The sequence below is a fragment of the Struthio camelus genome, chromosome Z, assembly GCF_040807025.1.
Source record: "Struthio camelus isolate bStrCam1 chromosome Z, bStrCam1.hap1, whole genome shotgun sequence".
Taxonomy (NCBI): domain Eukaryota; kingdom Metazoa; phylum Chordata; class Aves; order Struthioniformes; family Struthionidae; genus Struthio; species Struthio camelus.
Genome location: NC_090982.1, coordinates 59,554,607 through 59,576,996, shown reverse-complemented (window position 1 = coordinate 59,576,996; position 22,390 = coordinate 59,554,607). Strand labels below are relative to the sequence as shown.

The 22,390-nt window shown below is 37.5% G+C and overlaps 1 protein-coding gene across 4 annotated transcripts in view; it reads left to right on the top strand.

The window, feature by feature from the left end:
• The window catches only part of LOC104152904 (ras-specific guanine nucleotide-releasing factor 2), a 136,890-nt gene that overhangs the window by 96,559 nt on the left and 17,941 nt on the right, over window positions 1–22,390 (top strand). For all 4 annotated transcript variants that reach the window (XM_009688481.2, XM_068928267.1, XM_068928266.1 and 1 more), the window contains 2 exons: window positions 6,302–6,408; window positions 18,424–18,536. In XM_009688481.2, coding sequence (XP_009686776.2) covers window positions 6,302–6,408; window positions 18,424–18,536 — 220 coding nt within the window. The remainder of the gene's footprint in view (window positions 1–6,301; window positions 6,409–18,423; window positions 18,537–22,390) is intronic.

Here is a 22,390-nt window from a genome sequence, read left to right as displayed (position 1 = left end):
GTAGAAACAGTTTATTTTCATCTCAGCAGATGAATACTGGGGAAAAAATGTTAGTTGAAAGTAACTCACACTGAAGCAGCTGCTCTCTAAGAGTATTACTCGTTAGAAATATTGCTGATATTTTTAATGTAGGAAGATTGCTTACTTCAAGAGAGAAACGAATACAGGAGGTCTCAAAGAAAGCACATCTCCATGCGATTCCTCTTTTGGAAGTGGTTATTTCACCATGAAGTTTGGATGAAAGCAGGTCTGGGCTGGGCAGTTCAATCCAGAACCTGCACATCCAATACTAGAACTTCGCAAACGTTGGAGTCCTGCTAGCGGGGACCCTGCATCTCTCTCCTCTCCTGGAGCTTCAGCGAAGATGAGCTTAGAAGAAAGCGTGTGTACTTTCTGACTGATCTGAGTGGAGTATGTGTAGTTAGCCCCTAAACTGCTGAATGCCAAGGAGCGCACACTGTGGGAAGGATTGCTCTACAATTACCTCTTTTAATATTCTTTCCTTAAGCGTTTGCTGTTGGATATGGAGCTATATAAAACTTCAGCTGACAAAGTATGGTTATTTTTGTTCACCTTTCTGCCTATGTAAACTTTCAGCAGTGCCTGAGAGTCCAAGTCATGGATGGGAACAGAATTACAGTAGGGATTGTATAATTACAGAGTAAAGAACTGTTCCTAGCCTGAAGAACAGGTAGGAAAAGTATATGGAGAATACCAGGAAGGATGCAGCAATGCTAAAAGACTTTTGGAAACTGTTTTGTAGAATGTTAGAAACATAGAATGTAGAAATGTGTATTTTGCAGAACGCAGATATGGCTTAGAGGTGTAATTAAAGCCTTAATCCTTGCATCTCAACATCTGACCTGAAGCCTGTCTTGGTTCCCAGTTTTACTGTGTGTCAGCATCCTTCCTTCCAGCTGATACATCTGCTGCACTATAAAAATTATTTATCATGAAACCTGTTCAGTGTTTAAAGGAGACCAGTTATCTCCCCCAGTCTCTCATGCATTTGTTTTGCATTAGCAGGTTGAAGAGCCTGTGCTACGGAGTGGTTAGTAAGCAAAGGGGTCTAATAAAGTTATGATCTGGTTTTGCCATTGACTTCAGTAGGAGTTGATGAGTCTTGGAGTGTGAGACTGTACACCACATTCATATGCTGATTGGCCACATACCTTTGTGTTTTCTTTGTTTCTTAACCAAGGCAAGGCACAGAACCCCATTTATGCTAGGTACTCTACAGATCTGCTATTGAGGCAAGAGCCTGCCTGCCAGCCTGATTGTCCCTCAATCCCATTATACTCTCCTGTTTGTCTATATCCAGTAGTTGCTTTGGAGTAGTAACACGCTTAGACTGCGAGCTCTTTGGAGGTGGAATCACTTTTTTACTCCGTGAACACTATCTTCCACTGTGGGCTTCTAGTTCAAAATTTCTTACTGTGTACTCTGTATGGTCAGTGTGTGCGGGTCAAATCTCATACTTGCATATGGATGGGCAGAACAGGTGATGTGTGGTTCAGCCAGGTCCATGAATGTCAGCTGTTTTTTGCAGAAGGCAGGATAGCTTGGAATGCCTCCTAGAACGGCACCACTGTCACCTGTTGCAAAAGCATCATTGTTGAAGGATAGCTTGGGTTTGACTTGTTTACTGTATAGACAGCAGCAGAGATTTGGGTTTTCCATAAGTGGTAGTATGAATGTGCAGAACCAGAATCAAGCTATATAGTGGACTCCTTAAAATATGCTTAAAAACATGTAATGTACGAATATGCATAAACATGTACACAAAGCATATGGAACTGTTGCAATTGTCCTGTTGTCTTAGGGTTTTCTTTGGAGTTACATTAGAAGAGGATTAGGTGGGCAGAAAGAGAGAGGAGAAACTAACTAGCATTAGCGAAGCTGAAGTTTTAGAAGAAATTTCTATCATGAAAAGTACAGACAGCACTGTAATGGCACCATCAAAGTTCACCAGTCCCTGCTTAGATTGCTTCTGTAGTTGCTCCATCAAACTATAGTCAGTGGTTATCTCCCCTTTGGAGTTTCTTTCCCAAAGTCCACATGGCTTTGAAAGTTAGGAAGAACAAGAACAATGCTAGCCAGGGAGTTGGTTTTGCGTGTTTTTCCATTTGTATTAATGCTGCTGTGGTAAAAAAAAGTCTTGTTGTTCTTGCTTTGTTTAGACTTTTCCTGTCAAAGTTGAAACCTCTCCTATTTTCAAAGGTGAAAAAAATAGAACGTGTCAATGCTCACTGATTTTACTTGTTTCTGGATGACATCTTTGCTATTTTTCTGAGTTTTATAAGATTCCTGAAATTAATGCCACTCTTCTGTGCAGTTTGAATGTTCTTGAGTACCTTTTCTCTTATGTGTTTTCACCTTTTTGATTAACGAAAATAGCTGTTTTGTGACTATAAGAACCTGTGAATTTTCTTTTGCTTTTACAGCCAATATTCACTAACTTTTCTTTAGATTAATCATGCATCAGAATCCTCTTGGTATCAGCAATGATACATTCCAGCACATTGAATGGTGGATATTTTTAGCAGTTGCTATACTGACTGGAAAGGAGCTGTCACTTTAGTTTTGAATAGATTCACTGGTATGTATCTACATAAAACTTTACACTGATGGAGTCTCCTGATATATAGGAGGATGGGTCAAAAACAGTTTTCAAATAAGTTCTAATTTTGAGGCTAATCTAATCCGTCTATTCCTGATGGGCATTGTAATGATGTGAGATGTGTGGATAGTAACAATTTCTACTGCATGCTGGCAGTCCCTGGCTCCCACCGTTCAGTTGCCAGTCAGTTCAGGGTTGAAGAGCCACGAGCCAGAAATGTGCTGAATCCCATCCAAAAGGTTCTCACTTTGCACTGTCTCTGGGTGACAGACCAAAGGAGATCATCTGCCTTGCTTATGCATACCTCTCCACACTGGTCACTGATGACTTCTATCTCCATCTTTGTGAGGGGCAGTTCTTCATCTTCCTCTCTGTTATAGTGCAAAAGTCCCCAAGGATTGCCCTGAGCATTGTCATCTCTGTTTGAAGTGGGAGTGTAATTTATCCCTTTGACGTGAATTGGGTCAGGTCCCCTTCATGTTTTTGCAGAAGCATTTGCTTGGGAACAGTGCAGTAGATCATGCCTTTCTGTGCGTTGCCCCAGAGGAAATGCTGGACAGAGGCTTTTTTGTCTGAACAAGTCCCAGAACCCTTGTCCTGCTCCAGCCTGCATTACATGAGGGCAGTCCAAGGACTCCATGTGTTGTCCAGCATGCCTGGCTGAAGGCCTGGCTCTGCCATGCAGTTGTCAAAGCTACTGAGTATGGAGCCCTTGATAAGGCCTACTTTTACTCAAAGCAAGGTCTGAGGGAAAATCCTGAGGTAAAGCCAGGCATCTATCTGAATAGAAGGAGCCTAAGCCTGTAAATACAAAGAAGAGTGACAATACTGACTTTTGAGTACTGGGGTGAGAACAGGATGTTCACCCTACAATTTACTCCTTATAATTTACTGTTTGGGGGGTGGAGGGTGAGGAGTGGGACCAGAGGAAATCCAGTACACCACAGTGCACTTTGAACCTGTTTTTGAGATGTTTATAACAAGTGTTGTTTTCCTGGATACCAGTGAGCCATTAACTTCATATAACAAGATTCTTGAAAAATTGTACACATCTATTTTTAAAACTTGAATTACTTGCTTGGATATAGTTAAAAAAAAGAGCAAGTGAGTAAGTAAGTAAAGGAAAATGGCATTCAGTACCCAGAACTGATCAATGCAAAGAAGAATAATGAAAAGCAGTAATCTCTCCTTTCCTCAAGCCAAGTTTACATTTTAAGCCAAAATTTCTGAGAATCTTGAAAAGTCAGAGAGTGCTAGATAACTTCCATAAGCAAGGGACAGACCAGAAAAGTTGGATAATGATTTTTACTGTATGACTTTATGGACTCAATTCAAAGATGCCAGTCCTCCACTAGGACTGGTGATGTTAATGGGAACTGTGAAATGTATAGCATTTACAATTAATTTTTTTAAGGATCCACAGGAAAATGATATAAGCAAAATTTTCTTAGGAATGAATTGGCAGATTTAGTTTTTGGATGGTGAGTGTTGCTTGAGGATTTTTTGATTTATTTATTTTTTTTACAAAGAGCTGTAAATTATAAATGCTGCATAAAGAAGGAGAGAAACACATCCTGTATTTCTGGTTTGTTTGGTATTTAAAAACAAAGGTCAGACTGGAATTAATAGTTTTCCAGCTTTGTTTTGAAAAAAAAAATGTATTTCACTGATTTAGTTATTCATTTGAAGTCTGGTACATGAAGATATACTTTGAGTCACCCACTTGGAGTTAACTTCACATCTACAATTGTACAACTACGTTCGACTACATTCTTTTCTCACACAATTGGAGATCTCTATTTGCAGATTCAAGGCATCGACATTAAGTATTGACAGTGTGAATGTGAGTGAACATGCTTAGTCTCTGCAACAAACTAATTATTGTTTAAAAATGGATGAAATCCTGAGACCAGCAGAAGTTTACTGAAGTGATCCCTGGAATTTTTTCCTTTTTCCCTTTTTCCTTTTTTCATTCTTTCTGCAGCTAACTGAAAATTGACTCTGTAGGTTTCTTTCCATTTTCCTTCCAGCTAACCAAAACTTCTTTTCCTTAATGTTTTTTTCATAAAGACTCTACTGCTTGAATATATAATTTTGAATTTTGAATATATAATATATGACTTGCATTGCTGCAATTAAGTGGCTAGTTGTACAGTTTATAATATGTATGCCTAATTGCTTCTGCAAGAGGTTAACTGTGAAAGGCATAGAAAATTAACACACAAAATGTTACCCAGGTTACCTTTCCTTGAGTAAAGCCTCTAAGATTTTGTTTACTTTGCTGTTTATGGGCAGTGAAACTCCTGAAGATGTTTTAATATGAAACTGCCTGTAATGTCTTGTCTTGTATGTCAGCTATAATGAAATATTCTTGTTAAAAAAAACTTCCATGAGCCATAAGGGCAGCAAATCAGTTTGGGGTTTGAGGTCCAAGCCGTGGTAAAGGATGCATGACTGCAGTTAAACTTTTCTTTTCCTGCTTATCTTTCCAAAAATACAGAGCAGCAGTTTGGGTGTTTTTGGATCATCTTTAATACATATCTTTAATAAAAACGGAACAAAACAAATGCTGGCTTCTCTAAAAATGCATCTAATGAGTTTTTAACAAAATAAACAGAAGTGTAATCTGTCTTTGCAATTTTTAACAATGCAAAGGCTTTAGAGCAGCTTTTATGCAAAAAAGCTATGAAGTGCTGGTCATACGGAAGGGAGTTTCCAGTTTTTCCCTGGACTCTGCAGTAGGTGATTTTGAAAGCAGCACAGTGTGGATCAAATGTAATGAAAATGTAAAATTACAGTAGAGAAAGTGAACCTCAAATGCTTTCTCAGAGTTATCAGATCTTTTATACTTAGGATTTTTTAATGTCATATTTTCATTAGTATATGCAGTATATTTATGATGAGGCTATAGCAGAAGTAGAAAAGAGAGAAATAGTATTATGAGGGTAGGAAGAGACTTACACGTTTTTTTTTAAAAACATTTCTTTGTAAGTAAATATTGCCGACTAAGAAAAAAGTTGTCTTTACGGGATGTATAGGGAAATGCTGCAGCTGGCAAATCTTTGTTTTCAAGCAGCTCAGTTTGTAAATATGTTTGTATTCCTTTCCACTTCCTGATCACCCTAATGCTTAAAAAAAAAAAAGTTATTTGAACATTTTCTGTTGTCTAGTAGAGCCTGTACCATACCACTTTTAAAAAGGAACATGTATTCTGTTGACCTTCCCCTTGGTCTTTGAACTACTGTCCTCCCCTATTTCTTTACCACCATTGTCTTCCCCTTCATAATCGTATTCGCATTCCTTCTGTAATCTCCTTGATTACAGGCGCTGTAAATTTTTATTTGATCCTATCTTTTACTGTTCTTGTCTTTCATACAGCAAGGAGACCTATCTCATGCTAATAAGTCGGACAAATATCCTTCATCTTACTAAAACTAAATACTGACCCAAAGAAGCGTCTATGTTAGTTAAAATGGACAAGACTGTATTCTACTATCTTGCAGAATTTCAGTAGCCTAAATGAGGATATATGAACGTCATCTGTGTAGGCGTCTTTCCTTTTATTACACATATATTTTCTGTGTGCTTTTCTGTGTGCAACATTATAAATACTGTATTTGAAAGATCTTTTTGGTGCCCCTGTTAACTTTAATTCCAGTAAGGGTTTTTTTTTCCTTACAGGATTTAACAACTCTGAACGCATGTGTGACAAAGAGTTCATAATACGCAGAGCAGCCACTAATCGTGTCTTGAACGTCTTGCGTCACTGGGTCTCCAAGCATTCTCAGGTATTCTTCTGTTCCACTCTTGTGCTGTGTGTCTGTAGCTGGTCTTTGGAAGGATGTGAGCTGACCTCAGCCCAGTCATGGAATTCATATCACTTTGATTCTATCTATAACATATTAGGAAGCAGTGCTGCTGTATAATGTAGCAGAGGTCAAACTGCTTGAAAGTCAGTGCTGTAACAATAATAAGGAAAATTTGCCTATTAAAAAACACTGTTTCATAAGTAAAGAATCCTTCATCTAGCCTTGCAAAGCTCTATGAAAATAGCCAATATTTCTTGTAACATTTTGTATGACTGCTGTGCTGCATGTTGAAATAGATATATGAGAAATACACTAAAGAACATCTAGATTGCAGCTATATTTATTGTATAAATTAAACCACAACTTCAGTTGAGAAGTTAAATTCAGAATGCAGTACTATCTATACGCATACTGATTATGTTCCATTAGTGCGATATGCTGCCTGAAAGTATATATTGCTTCACAACACCTGGTGCTTCAGTGGAAGGCAGGTAAGTCCGTAATCCGATCATGCAAAATTGTATTAAGATCTAGAATTTCCTGGCCCCTAGTGTTGTAAAGTGTTATGTCTGCTTTATTCATTAAGGATGAAGCTCTACTTACGAGCAGGCTGTATTTATCTTTCAGATTGTCAGTGCTGATACTGCAGAAAACTTGATTGTGTTACTTTGACTGAATGTATCAAAATACCTGTGCTTACATACAGATATTCATGTATTTATTGTGAAGCATATGCAAAAAGAGGTACCAGTCCTCCATGGGGGTTCCCTCTACAACCCATTACAGGGCTGTGGGTGTGAGCTGCCAGGTGAAATGAATGGTTTCAGATTTCGGTGTGCATGTAGAAAACTACCAAGCAAATTGGTCAGAAGAAAGAAGGAAAGAGAAAGAAGGAGAGATAACTGTGGAAGCACATGAAAGATTTCTGTAAGCCTTGGATAAATGATGGCAGTTCATGGCAGTTATAGACTGCTTTGTCAGTCCTTGCTAATAATCAGGAAAATTTGATCTGAAAGATGATCTGTTGCACAGCTGGCTGCAGCAGTCTCCATGCCAAACTCAATTCCCTTATTTCCATGAAATGGGTTTAATTTTCATAGAGGCTCAGTTTGCTGAAGAACGAAGCCAATAAAAATGCTTAAGTGGGTAAATTTGTTGTGTTCGAAAAGCTAGCAGCCCAGGAGAGATTAATACAACCTCTTTTGATGTCATGAGAGTGATTGTGAATTATTACAAACAGCTTGAGAGTTTAGCTGTACTGATAGATACACCATGTTCTCTTTGGCTACCTGTTAAATGAAAATCATTGCACATCAAAGTCTTGAGCTGTACTGGAATGGCAGAAGTCTATTATTACTGTTCCATATTATAGTAGTGTACTGTGTCTCGGCTACAAGTAATATTAAATAAGTGCTGTGAGTTGAATTGACCTTTTATACCAATTAAAAGATTGTTAATCAATGCAATTGTGAAAATGCTACGAATCACCAGACCTTTGCCTGCATTAAGCAAGTCTCTCAACTAGTTAAACCAAAGTTTGTTTCTTGGCTGACCCTGATTTTGTTGTGATTATTCTGTAGTGTAGACACAAACCAACTGTAGGGAGTGTAAGCACAATGTTATTGTCTCTGTTTCCATTTGAAGAGTACTCATACTATGCAAAAATATATGGTACTGCTCTGTATACCTTTGCACTTATTTTTACCTAATGTTTTACAATTATTATTTTTTTTAAATATGCAAAAGACTAAGGGAATGGGATAAGGAGATAGAATCATTTCAAGTCCAGCACTGTGCATTTTGAAAGCTATTACTTGGACTCCCTAGTCACTCACTGCCTTTTATTTTTTTGCCGTGGCAGGGGTGGCAAATTTTAATTCTCTACCTCTCTTAATCCAATATTCCAATATAGCAAATATTTTTACGTGCAAGGACTTTGGCAAAGAAAGTAATGAACTCTACAGCAACAGAGCATATAATCAGCTTTTTGTGCTGTTTACTTGAGAGACTAGGGACAGAGGAAGGACACAAGACCAAAACAAAACAGAAATGACTGACTAGTTTCTGCCAAAAGAAATGCGCAGAAATGTGACTAGGACTGCTATAAGGAAAGCGAGCGAAGAATTACTTCACTTTGTCTGGCCAAACAGTATGAAATGTTGGCAGTAAAGATCTATAGTCCTAGGAGAGCAATAGCTCACAGCCTTATTTTACAGTAACAATGCAAACTGCAAACCAGAGAACCCGTAGCCACCAGTGTCTGGTGAAGAAATGCTTATTAGTTTTCCAAAATGACAAAACAACGTAAGCACTAAAATTCTGTGAGATCAACAGACCTGCCTAAAACTTTATTGCATTTTGAGGTATTTACATCATTCTCTGGCCACTCAGTGCATCTGAAGTTCTTCACCTTTATCAGAAGCCAAGGGTGGATTTTATTCTCTTTAAGAAAAAAAAAAAAAAGGATGTTAACAAAATAAGCTGATATTTGCAAATATCTCTCTCCACTTGGCTTTGAGCTTTGCCTTACTCCTTCTGCAAACATTCCCAACACCAAATATGCAATTTCTCTCCTCTGTGGGAGCAGCTTCTCCTGCTGCCCTGTAGAATATTCTCCTCTTGATGTGCCTAAGATTTTTGTGGTCATTGCTAGCCTATGCCACTGTAAGATGTGAACTACTGTATGGTTTTTCTTCCGTCAAAATGCTATTTCCTATTTCTAGATTAAGAGAGAAACAAAAGCTTTAGATGGGTAATATGTGTGTGTGGGAGCTTTGTTTAATTCTCTTTTTAGGAGTCTGGATGCTACTACAGAAGTGCTTAGCGTTGCCGCATGTGAAAAATTCTGAGAGCATAGCAGTAACTCTGTTTTGATATTCTCTGATCTACTAGTAGTAATCAACTCGCTACTAGTTAATTGTCTGCCTAAATTATTATAGTGATTTATAGTGTTCTAGTGCCTAGAGTATGCAAGGTGCTATACAAACACAGAGTAGTGGGCTGGCTATGTGCAGAAAGGTTTATAATGTAAAGAGACTAATGAAAAGTACCAAAAACATATATCATCCAACTTTTTTGTTCCCTATCCCCCGTCCCTCCTTTTGGATCCCTTTGGCTTGCTTCAGTGTGCCCCTCTCTAGCACCTAATGACATGGGTCAGGATTAGCGTGTGAAACAAGAGATAGAAAAAGCATCCAAAAATATGGTTCAAAGCCTTGTGTTTCCCTACTTTTTTCTAGCCATGACTTAAAATTCTTGGCTGCGGTTTGGATGGTTTTTCCTCTGCTCAGCTATGAAATGAATTAGCTTTCTACAGTGTCTTACAACTTTGTAAAGGCCACAGTTGTGGATGTTTTATGTATTTTTTTTTTTAAAAACTGTGATATTTTTATTTTATGGTCTGAACATGGACAGTATTTAATATGTAATCTTGTCTGTGAGCATGAAACAGAGTCATTAAAATTAACAGTTGAGACTCTTCAGTTAGGATGTATATTAATAAAGCAGTTTTGTTATCTTTAAATCATACAAAATAAAGCTTAGGGAGTGGATTTTTCATTATTTTTAAAAGTTGGGTCATACACTGTTGGACTGTTGGGGCCTCACTTAAATCCTTAGTAAGTACAGATCGATAGTGCCACATCTGCAGCCCTTTCAAGAAGACAGAAGGAACTAATTAATGTCTGCAGGAGCTCCCAAGGCACAGATGTGAGTTTGGAAAAAACGTTCATGAACATAACGTGACACTTACTTTTTGTTTCTGCCACAGTGAGCAAAAGGAATCAAACCTCTATTGCTAATCATTTATTTGTGCATGAAAGATAAATCATTTAGGTTTTCCAGGGTTTTGTTTACATTTAGTTCTTTTCGTTCTTTCCCTCTTCTTTTTACCCTGCTCTTCTCTATCTGTCATTCAGCCACCTACAAGCTAATAAACCTTTTTTGCCCAAAATAGCAGCAGAATGTTCATGTTTGCATTTTGTTTTTAAAATGTAATTGAGAGGAACAGTGTAGGATTCTCCCATTGTAAACAATGGAAACACAAATGCTGAGGCAGACGGTGGTTGTGAAGACAAGAGCTTTGCTGATTTGATGAGAATGGAAAATGCTTGTGAGGACAAAATTCCCACTGACTCCTGTCAGAGAAGGAAAAAATAGAAAGGGAAAAGGAGGCAGAGGAGAGAGTGTTTGTATGATTTTCATTATCCTAATGAAGTCTTGAAGTCTCATTTTCTTCGTTTAACAGGACTGCTTTGTTTTTTATCTAAACACTTCAAGTTACAAGATTAAGTTTTTCTGCTTCTGTGGCAAGCAGACTGAAATGGAGCTTGTCCAAGGAGAAAGATTTTGCTTCTCCTGATAAAGAAGGAGAGGCTAGGCTTCTCCCAGTTTCCCAGTTCTCAAAGACAGTTGAGTGCTTGTTCCCGTTGGCTTCTTTGAGGATCTCAGCTGAAATTAATAGGCAAATCTTAACTCTGTTACTAACTAAATGGCTGCCAGACAGCGTCAGTGGTTATGAAGTTACCACAAGATCTGGGGAGCAGACCAAGATTTGAATTTTGAGAGTGTAGGTCATGATTTGGTACCTGATTCCTGTCTCGCTCCAGCTGTGAAAAAAACTACTGCAAGCGATTTTCTTGTTTGTGCTGACTAAACTGTGCTTGGTTTTCGACAGCAGGCTTTGCAGATGTAGTTATTGATAACACTTAGTGGTTAGAGAAGGAGGACGCCTGTAAACAGAGAATTACCTAAGCAAAGATGATTTTAGATAGGTACCAGTAGTTTTAGTGCATACTTGCACATGAATTGGCCAATTCTGTTTTATTTTCAGTATACTGAAACAAGCAATGATATAAAAATTCATTCATGTAAGTCCCACTTGGCTCATATTTAAAAGTATAAAGGAATGAATATGATGCCTGGTAAAGTTATGGCGTGTTAATTGTAACAAATTAGACTTACCCCGCACTTCCCGTGTGATAGCAAGATATGCTGTATTTCAGCCATTTTTCAAATGATCCCCAAGGATCTGAAACCTCTGTCTTGAAACAGAACAGAAATTTGTGGGGTTCTTTCTGACATAAACACATAAATCAATGCAAACTGTGAACTATAAAAGAAAGGTTTCCACAGAATGTTAGCCCAGAACATGGGAACCTATGTGAACATGCCAACATACCGTTAGTCACTGAGGAAAGAAATCATGTCTGCATAAGCTTATGTCATTTTATAGAATAAAGTTATGTATTCAATAGTAAGGTACTTAACCGAGGCTATGCTCTGTCCAAATACTGCAAAAACATAAGGGTTTGATATCCCATGACCCTGCAGGGAACGTGAGTCACCCTCACAGTGCTAGCCAAGCGTATAGGCAGTCAAACTAATTAGAGGTACGCTGCACTTGTTTCTGCTGGAGCTTGACAGATCCTTCTTCAGTGAGTTCTTTTTGCAAAGCTCTTAAATACATTAAGTCCAAGAACTTAGGGCCAGAGATGTCACATTTTTTATCTGCATTGAAAACTTTAATCTGACAATACCTAGTGACTAGATTCTTCTTTCAAGCTTTCTAGGTACTGCCGGTTCATATAGTGCCTGGATAATAAAAGGTTTTTATGGTATGGGTTCAGAATTATTCAGTCATGTTATTAATATAGCTTGTACTTTTAAACTAATTATATTTCATCAGGAATGACAGGCTAGAGCTGATGCTGTAGAAGCAGGACTGGCATTCTCCCCAGATGATGATTCTTTGTGCTTGAAACTGAATGAAGGCAAAGCAATCATCCTTTGCTTGCTTTTTGAAATAAGCCAATGATAGTTCAGGGTTGAATTTTCCTGATGACCAATTATAAGATCTTTTGTCTCTTTTCCAAATGTGTAAATATTTTGGTGCAAGTGAATTTATGAAAATTTCCCTCAGCACAATCATGTGTGATAGTTGAAGTGTGCTTATATGCTCGAAAATGAAATATATTTATAGAGGACTGCATCACTGGAGTAATTCCAGTTAACTGTGACAAAGCTTGATCTTCTGTGTAAAAGATTGAATCAATCCACTGGTTTCATTGAAATGACTGTGGATTTACATTTTGGCATGAGAGCAGATACATGTATTAAAATTGTAGGCCATCTATTTTAAAATATACTAACTTCCTTGAAAACAATTGTTCAGTAATCTTTATGCTCTCCTGGATATCTCATATTCTGGGCTTTCAGCAGCATTTTTATCTTTAGCCCTTCACTCTAGACTAATCAGTTAGAGCCAGTAGCAATGCTAGTCTTTCTCAGTGTCTGTGCCCATCTGCTATTTTCAGATTTTCTCTGCAGCTGGGAGCAAAGGAAGAAGGATCTGCACACCATATCTCCCCTTTGTATGTGTACTCATAGAGACAACCAAAGACTGACTCTAGCTTTACTTGCAGTTTTCCCTCATTTTTATATCAGATATTTTAAAATGATATTTTAAATGATATTTTAAAAAAGATGCCAGGCTTTAAAACTTTCCTGTCTCACTGCCATTATGTGAAAGTCCCACTGACCTCCGTCTTTGCCTGGTGTTCCTTCCTGCTTGGTATCTTTCTGGTTACTTCACCTTCCATTTCAGAACTTTCACCATACTTGTTCTTTCCACATGGTTCTCTGTTCTATCCTTTTACTTCTCCTTGTTTCCCTCCAACAGATTTGTTTTCAGTTTTGCTTGTTTGTGGCTTACGGACTGAAAGATCCTCTCTATGTAGTTATTCACAGGATGAAGAGACATGGCTAGGAAGAGATTTCAGTGCATTGATTCCTGGTTGCTTATAGTGATAATACCAACTGCATCTGTGAGCGTCCGTGGAATACAGTGGTCTGTATGTTCCAAAGTTAGGAATCTGCCAATGCAACTGAATTGGAAAGCAGTCAGCTTGCTGTCTTCCCTGCCTGGAAAAAAGCTTCCAACTTGGAAGGCATTCTAAGTCACTTCATTAGAGCTGTCCCTCAGTCTAAGATGAGCACAGAGCCCTAAGAGCTTTGGGTGTGATGCTCCAGCGGATGGCCTGTACCTTAGAGTCATTCGTGCTTGCCAGAAGTTCTGGAAGAACTTTCCACGCTTGGGTCCCCTCAGAGCATAACATGATGTAACAGCAAATTAGAATAAAAAAGGAGAGACTAATAAAATTAATCCGAATGTATTCAGCAAAGACAATCGTGAGTGAGTAGTGTTACATTTATCCTGACAAATTGTACTACTCCTCCTTCACATGGCAATCACAGGACCCTGAAGCCAGTCTGCCAATTGGGTTTTTGCCTTATAAGTAGATGCCTGAGGAATGGTTAGAAAGTTGGCTCTATTTTTGAGAGCTGAACTGAGGTAAGATTATTTTTACATGAAGCATGTAGTATTATGTTGAAGTTGGATAACGCAGTTCAGCGAAAGGGTTCCCTGTAGAATTCCTTTGTGAGTTCTCCATATAAATTTTTTCTCCTCTCTCTGCCCCTTCCCTCTCTCTCTCACTGTGTTTTCTATAGTCTTTATCACTGATGTACCTAGATGTTTTCAAAAATAAATTAGGTTCTTGGGTCTTAATTCCCTTCTATTTGTCTGGGTTATTCAAGATTTTCTCACTTTGTTTAAAAGAAGATTGTTTAGAAGAAGAATGTTTCCTCTCACTTAGGAAGGTTTGAAGAAAGAAGGGAGGAAAAGCGTTTGTGGTTTCATTGAGCCCATGTGGAAACTTGGAAATAATATTACCTTTATCTGCTCTGTGTAATATTTTCTGTAAAATACATCTCTAATAAAACTACATTTTTCTAATTGTACCTCGCCACCAGCACAGCTAAGTGTTCTTTTCCTTGCTTCGTGCTGCCTTTTTTGCGCTCCCTTTACTTCTGGCCGGTGATTCCAAGTCCATCACCCCCTCTTTCTTTTGACTCACCTGAATAGATTTCTTTTGAGCAACGTATGAGGCACTTCTCATACTGCTCCACATCTTCTCCTGCTCCTCCTGGCGACAGAACATGCATCCAAATTCTAAAGAGAATATTATGTCTAGAGCTCTGCATGGTCTAGATCAGCCTGCTGATTGTGAGTCTACTTAAAATGTAATCATACTGATTTCAGTGCTCCATATCTTGTTAGGAGCTTTCGTAATGCATGTGTATGACTACAAAATTAAAAACTCTTCCCTCTGTTGTCTCAGTCTTCTACTGCTGGAAACTTAGGTCACTGATGGTGAACCTTATGCACAGTGCTTTTGATCAGTTAAGAACTACACATATATCCTATTCTAACCCTATGTGACTCAAGGGCAGCTACGTATTGCACTCATCAGCTGTCAGTCTCGCCATATCTGCACATTTCATAAATAGTTATGCAGTGTAAATATTAATTAAATAATATTAAGTAAATATTAAATAAATAAGGAAGAAATATCTTCTCCCACAAAACTACTGTTGATACTAGACTTAATTAAAAAAAATAGAAGTTTTGCTTGGAAATCTTAGTTAATTTCTCTGCTTGAGACAAATGAAAATCTGGATTAAAAACATAATATTTCAGGTTAGTATAGGCTCTAAAATATGTTAGAGATGGGTTTCTACTCGTGAAGGATTAAATCACAGTAAAATTTGAAATCTATCTGTTGGAAATTTTGGAACTTCAGTGAGCAATTCTCTTCTAACTGACTGTGCTCCTTCTGTGATAGGTAATTTTCAGTGGAAGACCTCTTCAAACGCTGGGAGAGTCTAAATGCTGACACATGTAACTAAATGCAAGTCAGTATAGCAGGCCTACTCAGGTTTACCAGCCTTTACTTCTGCTCAGCAGAATGCAGGGAGCCTATTTTATTCTGCCAGGCCTGCAAAGTGCAGCACACTGCCTTATGCTGAGGATGGTTGCAGTTGTTGCTACTGCTTGCAACTGCAGGTAAAATCCAATATTATTTTTAGTATAGATACACATATATATATTATAATGTATAGAGGTAGTTATATTTGGAAATGGTAGTTAGGGCTTCTAGTGGCATGTTTGTGTGATTGTGATGGTGACCTTTCTACATAGATATAAGTACATGAAATGATCTGTCTGGATTTTTTTATATATACCTGATCCCACTGGCATCTCAGCACCCCCCAGATCACTAACTTCAATGCAACAATGGATTAGCTCTCCAGTTTTCTTCTGAATTCTACCTTTTTTCGTTCTTTTCTTCTTTATAGATTATAAGGAACAGCTGGCACACTGTTATAAAAAAGAAAACTTCCAGGCACTAAAAAAAGAGACATTGGGCAGTGAGCCTATACCTGCAGAAGTTGCCTGTAATAGGGGCCTGGTGTGGCCTATGGGAAGTCTGTGCTGTAAGGTGACATCTTCAAGCTGAGGTCAGGCTGGGTTGGAAGTACTGCCAGCAGATTCTACTGAAAGAATCACACAAACCAATACATCCTGTATAATCTCTGATCAGTCTGTGTCATCTATGATAGTTTGAGCTGGCTGTGCTGATAAAGGGTCTGGGACTTCTAGTTGTCTGAGATTAGAAGAGTAGATTTTTCGGCTATGAAGTTACCTCCAAAGCTAGTGGAACTGAAGCAAAAGCTAGTCCTAACCCTAAGAACTAAGTGTTCATACGGTTTGCCACCAAAAAAAAAAAAGTAAGCAGTAATTACAGGACTGCTATCTTGTGGAGATTACTCTGATTCCTGCAAAACATGTTTTACTCTTAGCATATATTATACCTGAGAATTAAGTTGCAAACATGCAAAAACTGAAAGAGTGTCTGATTTTTGCTGAATCTGATATTCATGCTTTCCCATCCTTATTCATAAATGAAATAAATTTTAAAAATCTAGCCTCTTTTAATAATTTTAGCTGCAAGAATTCTGTAGAAAAAATATCCTGTAGTGAAAATAATCAACTGATTATGTTTTTAAAAACATATTTGGAGATGAAATGCTGATCCTGTTGCTATGATCTGCGCATTTACATTGACAGGTCAGAATTTTACCCGACCTGCTAAATGAGGATGTTAGATATGTCAGTTCTTGGATGCCTTTTCTGTTTGGTGTTGGTTTTTTTGTAGCATGTCCACTAAAGATGCTTTGCATGCCCAGCTTCTCTTATATAGTGTCCACCATTCAGCTATAGAACAGAAAATGCCAATATTAATTACACTGGTTGTGGAAAGCTTAAACCCATGCAAAACCTTTTAAAGTTTCTCCATCAGTTAAATATAGTTTTGTATCCCAGAAGGTTTTCTTTTAAAAGCCACTGGAATGGACAGGATTCTCATGTATTATATTCCTCATGTGTTCATATTAGTGCCATTTCCATGCCCTTAAAAAAAAAAAAAAACAAACCCAAAACCACCCTCTCTGTCTCCTTTTGCAAACAGGCTAAAACAGTTCTAACAGAGGCATTTTGAACAAAGGCTATCTAGAACAAAGAAAATGCAAAATCCAGAAATATTTTTTGTTCTGTTTCTGAGGAATATGTCTGGTATCCCATTCAAAGCCTGATATTGCATGCGTCTAGTTCTCCAATATCCTACTAATACGGACAAACATTGCAAAATAGTAATTTAAAGGTATTAGTTGGTTTCAAAATGAAAATTTGCTCTGGCCAAAGTGAGAACTTTTGAAGAATAAGAACAGGATGCCCGTCATAGGAGGGAAATGCCCAAGGTTTTGCTGGTGAGTGACAGCAAGGTATTTCTCAGCACAAATGAAATCTAACCTGTCGTGTGGTGCTGACGTTTTTAACGGGAAGCTTCCTCAGAAGGTGCTAACTTCAGTCATGGCACCACATTCTCTGAAGAACAAGTATCCTCCCCACACTCTAAATGTTTCAGCCCTCCAAGAACTAAATATCACTTCCCCTTGTAACTCCGGGTGCCTTTTGATACTCCCACATCCCTTCAAGTGAAAAGAACGGTGTGAGGACGTGTGTCTTTACCAAGGGTAAAGAGCTCCCTAGAGCCATTTATCTGTCTCCCTTCCAGGGTGAGGGTGTGAATTCCTAAAATCATGGCCATTTAGGAGCCCGTTGCAACAGAAAGGGCCATGACTAGTTCTTTGGAAAAATGGCATATACAGCTCCTACACAAAGATGCCAAACATTTCTCAATTTCAGTAACTTTGTGCTTCTGTTCCCATGGAAACAAGTGGTGGATTAACACAAACATGGTAATAGACTTGCTTGCAAGTAACAGTGTTATAAAGGAAGACCTACAGATATACCTGATGAGTGAAGATTTTGGTTTCAGTTTTCTTATCCAAATGATAGCTTTACACTAAATACAAACATTTTTGAAGTCTACTTCACGTCTTACCTGTAAGTTTCCACCTTAAAGTTCATACATCATTCTGTTTTTTTATATTCTCTAATACCAGATATTAACGGAGATTGTTTCTGTGTGTTCCTATTCTTAAATTGCAGTCCTATGTAAGATACCAGCCTGCCTTAGAATGAATTAAAATACGGAAATGCTTCAGCACGGTGCTGTGGAGCGCTAGTCTGATTTATCAAGCTTATTAGGTTGAGTACTCCACTATGTGGAACAAAAGGCAGACCTTTCCAAAGAGGTGAATTTCATATGAAAAATATCAGAGTGATGCAGACAGACAGAGAAACTCAATAAAAATGTAAAATAAACAGCAGCCAGCCTTGCTAGGCAATAGTCTCGACACAGCAACCCAACTGTTTTTGAGTTTTTATGCTGATCACAGGAAAAGAGAGGATAAGGTGTTTTATGGATGTTTGTGAGACGCTGTTCTTACTTCAGAACAGAAAGGTTAAGTGATTTGCCTGGTTCCACGCAGTAAGTAGAGGTCAGAAAAGGGGATAACTTGTAGCCTTTCAGGCTCCCAGTTTTGTGGCCTGTTAACTGTAACAGATCTCCAATGTCTCTAAGTATTTTCATACCTAACAGCACAAAAAAGGAAAACAGAAGTATATGTTTTGAATTACTTGATCAACATTTTTAAAACAAAAGGAAATAAAATTGTTTTCCTTTGTAGGATTTTGACCTGAACAACGAACTGAAAATGAATGTATTAAATTTGCTGGAAGAAGTTTTGAGAGACCCAGACCTTCTCCCGCAAGAAAGGAAAGCTACTGCAAATATACTGAGGTAAATAGGTTTCTAGTTATTTATTATAATTGTAAACTATATTGTTTGAAATAGATTTACTAATATACAGTGCAGAAATCATAGAGTTTGCTTTTGTCTGGAGTACTTGATTTGGCAGGATTATTATGTGCTTTATTAACCATAAAACAGGCCAGATATGGAGTCTCTTCTTCATCCAGTAGCAAAATACAGGCAGCTCTCAGGTTGATTTGTAGTGATTGTAGTTAAGTATACGGCAACATTACACAACAGGAACTAAAGAATAATGAAGCAAAGAATGATTTGGGTATCTGCAAAACAGACTGAGGAGAACTTAGCAATGCATATTATTTGCAATGTGCTAAAATTCATTTGGAATTTGGTCATTCTAGACAACCATCAGATGTCAAAATGTGTGTTTTAAGTTTTGTTCATGAATATATAGCTCTTCAAAATTTCACTTCAGAACGTTTGCCAGCCATTGGTTCAGTCTTTGTGCAATAGGGAAAAATGCTACCCAATAAAGCAATAAGACCGCTGATTAGACTACCTTGGAGATCTCCTTTCTCAGGAGTGAGCAATCCACCCTGCTAAGCCTAGTATGTCATGACGTAGTAATAAGACCATGCTTGCAGCTTCCTGTGTGTTGACAGCCATGTCTAAAATTCTTTGGGTATCTTACAGAGAGGAATTGCTGTTTAATTAGTGGGATAAAATGAAAGGCCTTCAAGTTTCTGCATAACTGGGAGTATTTGTTACTTAGGGATGAAACACCTTGCTCTGTTACTTAGGACTGGTATTTCATAGTTGACTGCCTGATCATACCAGGAGAGAGACAAATATTTGTATGCATAGATCAGCGAGAATAATTCAGACTAGTGAGTGTGAGCATTTTGTAGGAAAGAATGTGATTTTCATGTACATTGTTTTACATTAATAAGGAGCAATAAAAAGATAGGACTAGGCAATGGGTAAAACAAGATACAATTGAAAAGCACAAATTAATCTATGACATGCTGTGTTAGTATTTTTGTAAATATTCTGCTGGAAAGCCAACAAGGGTGCAGTAAATACAGAGTGTCTGAATTTTCTAAGAACATTTGGCAGGTTTCCCCATCAGATATTTATGTGAAAAAGAATGTCAGAAAAATGAGGAGGAGGTTGTTCACCTGGGAGGAAAAAAGTTAAATAAAGCAAAAGAAACAAACATAGATTCTTAAAATAAGCTCTTCGTGTCAATGGGACACTACTTAATTTTTTACATTAATGAAAAGAAGTCTCTTTTTGAACTGTATTATATTCATGTGCTATTATTGAAAGTTAAAACAAAAAAGTGTGTTTCATGTATATTCTTGGAAGAAACGGCAAGCAAGAAGAGCCTGAAGTATAAACAAAAAGGTTTACATACATTGTTGTGTAATGGGTTTTAATAATATGTCTGATACCAAAGTTAATGTCAGTTTGCTCATAGTGGGGAAAATTACCTTAAGACCTTTAGCTTCTTAAAAAAATAGGAATCTGAAAGAAACCTGTCTATTCCTAGCAGAGAAGTGGGATAGATGTGTATGTCTTTAAACATAAAAGTTTATCAATTTCTGTAGAAACCATTAGCTATTACATCCAAAAATGGGACGTCAATAATTATGTGTAATTATGTGTAATTATGTGAGTTCCTCCCATCTTTTTACTGCTACTCCATGAAATGGTAGGTTTGTTTTTCCACTCTTTCCTTCTAGCACTTATTACTTTAGTATCTAAGTGTATTGTATATGCTAGTTAATACAATTAATCAGATATTTCCATTAAAATTTTTAAATGAAGACTGATTTTTTGACCATATTGTGAATTTTCACACAGTTTTTCTTCTGGCAAAAAGAAAAAAAGTGAAATTTCTTAAGAAGTGAAAATTCTGAAAAAGTTCTATATTCTATTTTTAAATACTGAGAAATGGGGAGAAATAAAATAAAAAGAAAGTAGTAATGAAACAAAAACCTAAAAGATTCTGTGCAATTAAAATGAAAAAATGAAGAAAGTACACACAGAAGTTGAACTAAAAGTAATAATTAAGAATTAACTCCTTTGAAATATTTTGTAGAAACATTGCATTTTTTTAAATCTTTCTTTCATAGCCATTGTATCCTCACAGTATTTCTGGAAAGTATTATGGCACTTTATTTTACGGGCAGGCAAGTAAAGCACAAATAAAGTGACTTACCTGAGTTCTCAATGGGAGCTTCTATGGGAATCAGGTAGAGAGTGAAGATTTGCTGAGATGTGGTCCACAGCAAAGCTACCTTTCATCATGGGTTGCAGCTGTATACCCTGGTCCTCTCAGATTTTTCAAACCACATAGTTTCATTACAGATTTAGTTGTACAAAGTGATAAGTATTTGGTTATTTCCCACAAAGTGGCATTGGAAAAAGAGCCATTGGTGGCTTAGTATGTGGAGCTAGTCTTTTTGGCTCAATGCTGCATGAATGTTCCTTTCCTTCAGAATGAAGTATGAAATCAAAGCCTTAGCTAACTGTGGTTATTTAAAAACCTGCATTAGTTTTCATGACTCTGGCAATGCTGCCAACCTGTATGCATCCTGGCCAACATGTATGTTGAATATTTCCCTAATAGCTATTTAAAGTCCAGTAAATGCCGATGACGCAGTGTTGTTGTTCCGAGGATTTGAACTGTCGCTGTATTTCATTTTATGTCCATATTTCAGTAGCAGCTGAAATTACTCCTGTCTATATCCTCTATATGTTTATCATTTATTTATTTAAACTGCTTTTTTTTTTTTAGACTGTTCATAAACTTTCAGATAGAAGTTGTTGTATAAGTATTACTTACATAATAGTCTAGTAGTCATATTGACTACTCTGTAGTCAATAGAACATCAGGATATATTCTCCAAGTTAAAGATGTTATCACATTAAACAAGCTGCCTCAAGGTCTTATACCGAGCAGACTAGGTAGTCTGAAGCTCTTGAGCTCTCTCCAGCTACATAGGAGACAGTTATTTGCTAGATATGTCAGATTTGTTAGCTGTTAGCTAGTCAGGAGAAATTAATTCTCCAGGAGTCTGAACTGTGAGAAAAAAAGTATTGGATCAATTCTGATCGTGGCCAAAAATCATTCAACCAGGGTGAAATACAAAGATAGGTCATATATCTCACCCATTCACTGAAGGGAGAAACTCTGTTAAATCACCTCAGGAAAATGGGTTGTCTAACAATTAAGAGCAATTTCCAAACTTTCAAAAAGCACTCTAGTTACTCCCAAAGATATATTCTCAGCAAGGCTATATAGTTAACTAAGAGGAGAAAATAATAGAACTTTGGAGATAATCTGTAACTGAATGAACTTGCATATGCCTGACTACGGAGCAAGGCTAATGAAACAGGGATGAGGATTCCTTTACTCTTCTAGAAGCCTTCATTTTTATTGCACATTATTAAGATAATGGTACTTATAAGCTTAAAAAAGAATACTCCCTTTGCTAGTGCTAAGCAGTGACCTGTTATCCCATGTAAGGCTGTGAACACACACTTCTGGCTAATTCTAGAGGTGTGATCTCAGGCACAGTCTCGGCTGCTGGAGCAGCAAGACAGGACTCCCTTTGGTCCTCCAACTTCTCAGCTTGTCAGTGGATTCAGAGATGAAACCAACTCTAAACTGTTCTTTGAAAAGTTAACTTTTCAGTATCCCAGAATCTAACACTGAGAAGTAGTTTGTATCAGGAGGGCTTGGCTTTTCTGGTAGGCTGAAAACAGTATTTGCTCAATTTTGGAACTGATTTCATGAACAACGAGAAACCAACAGAAACAGAAGAAACAGCACCCACATGCTTAGATTCTATCTAACCAAGCTTTTGAACCAAAGA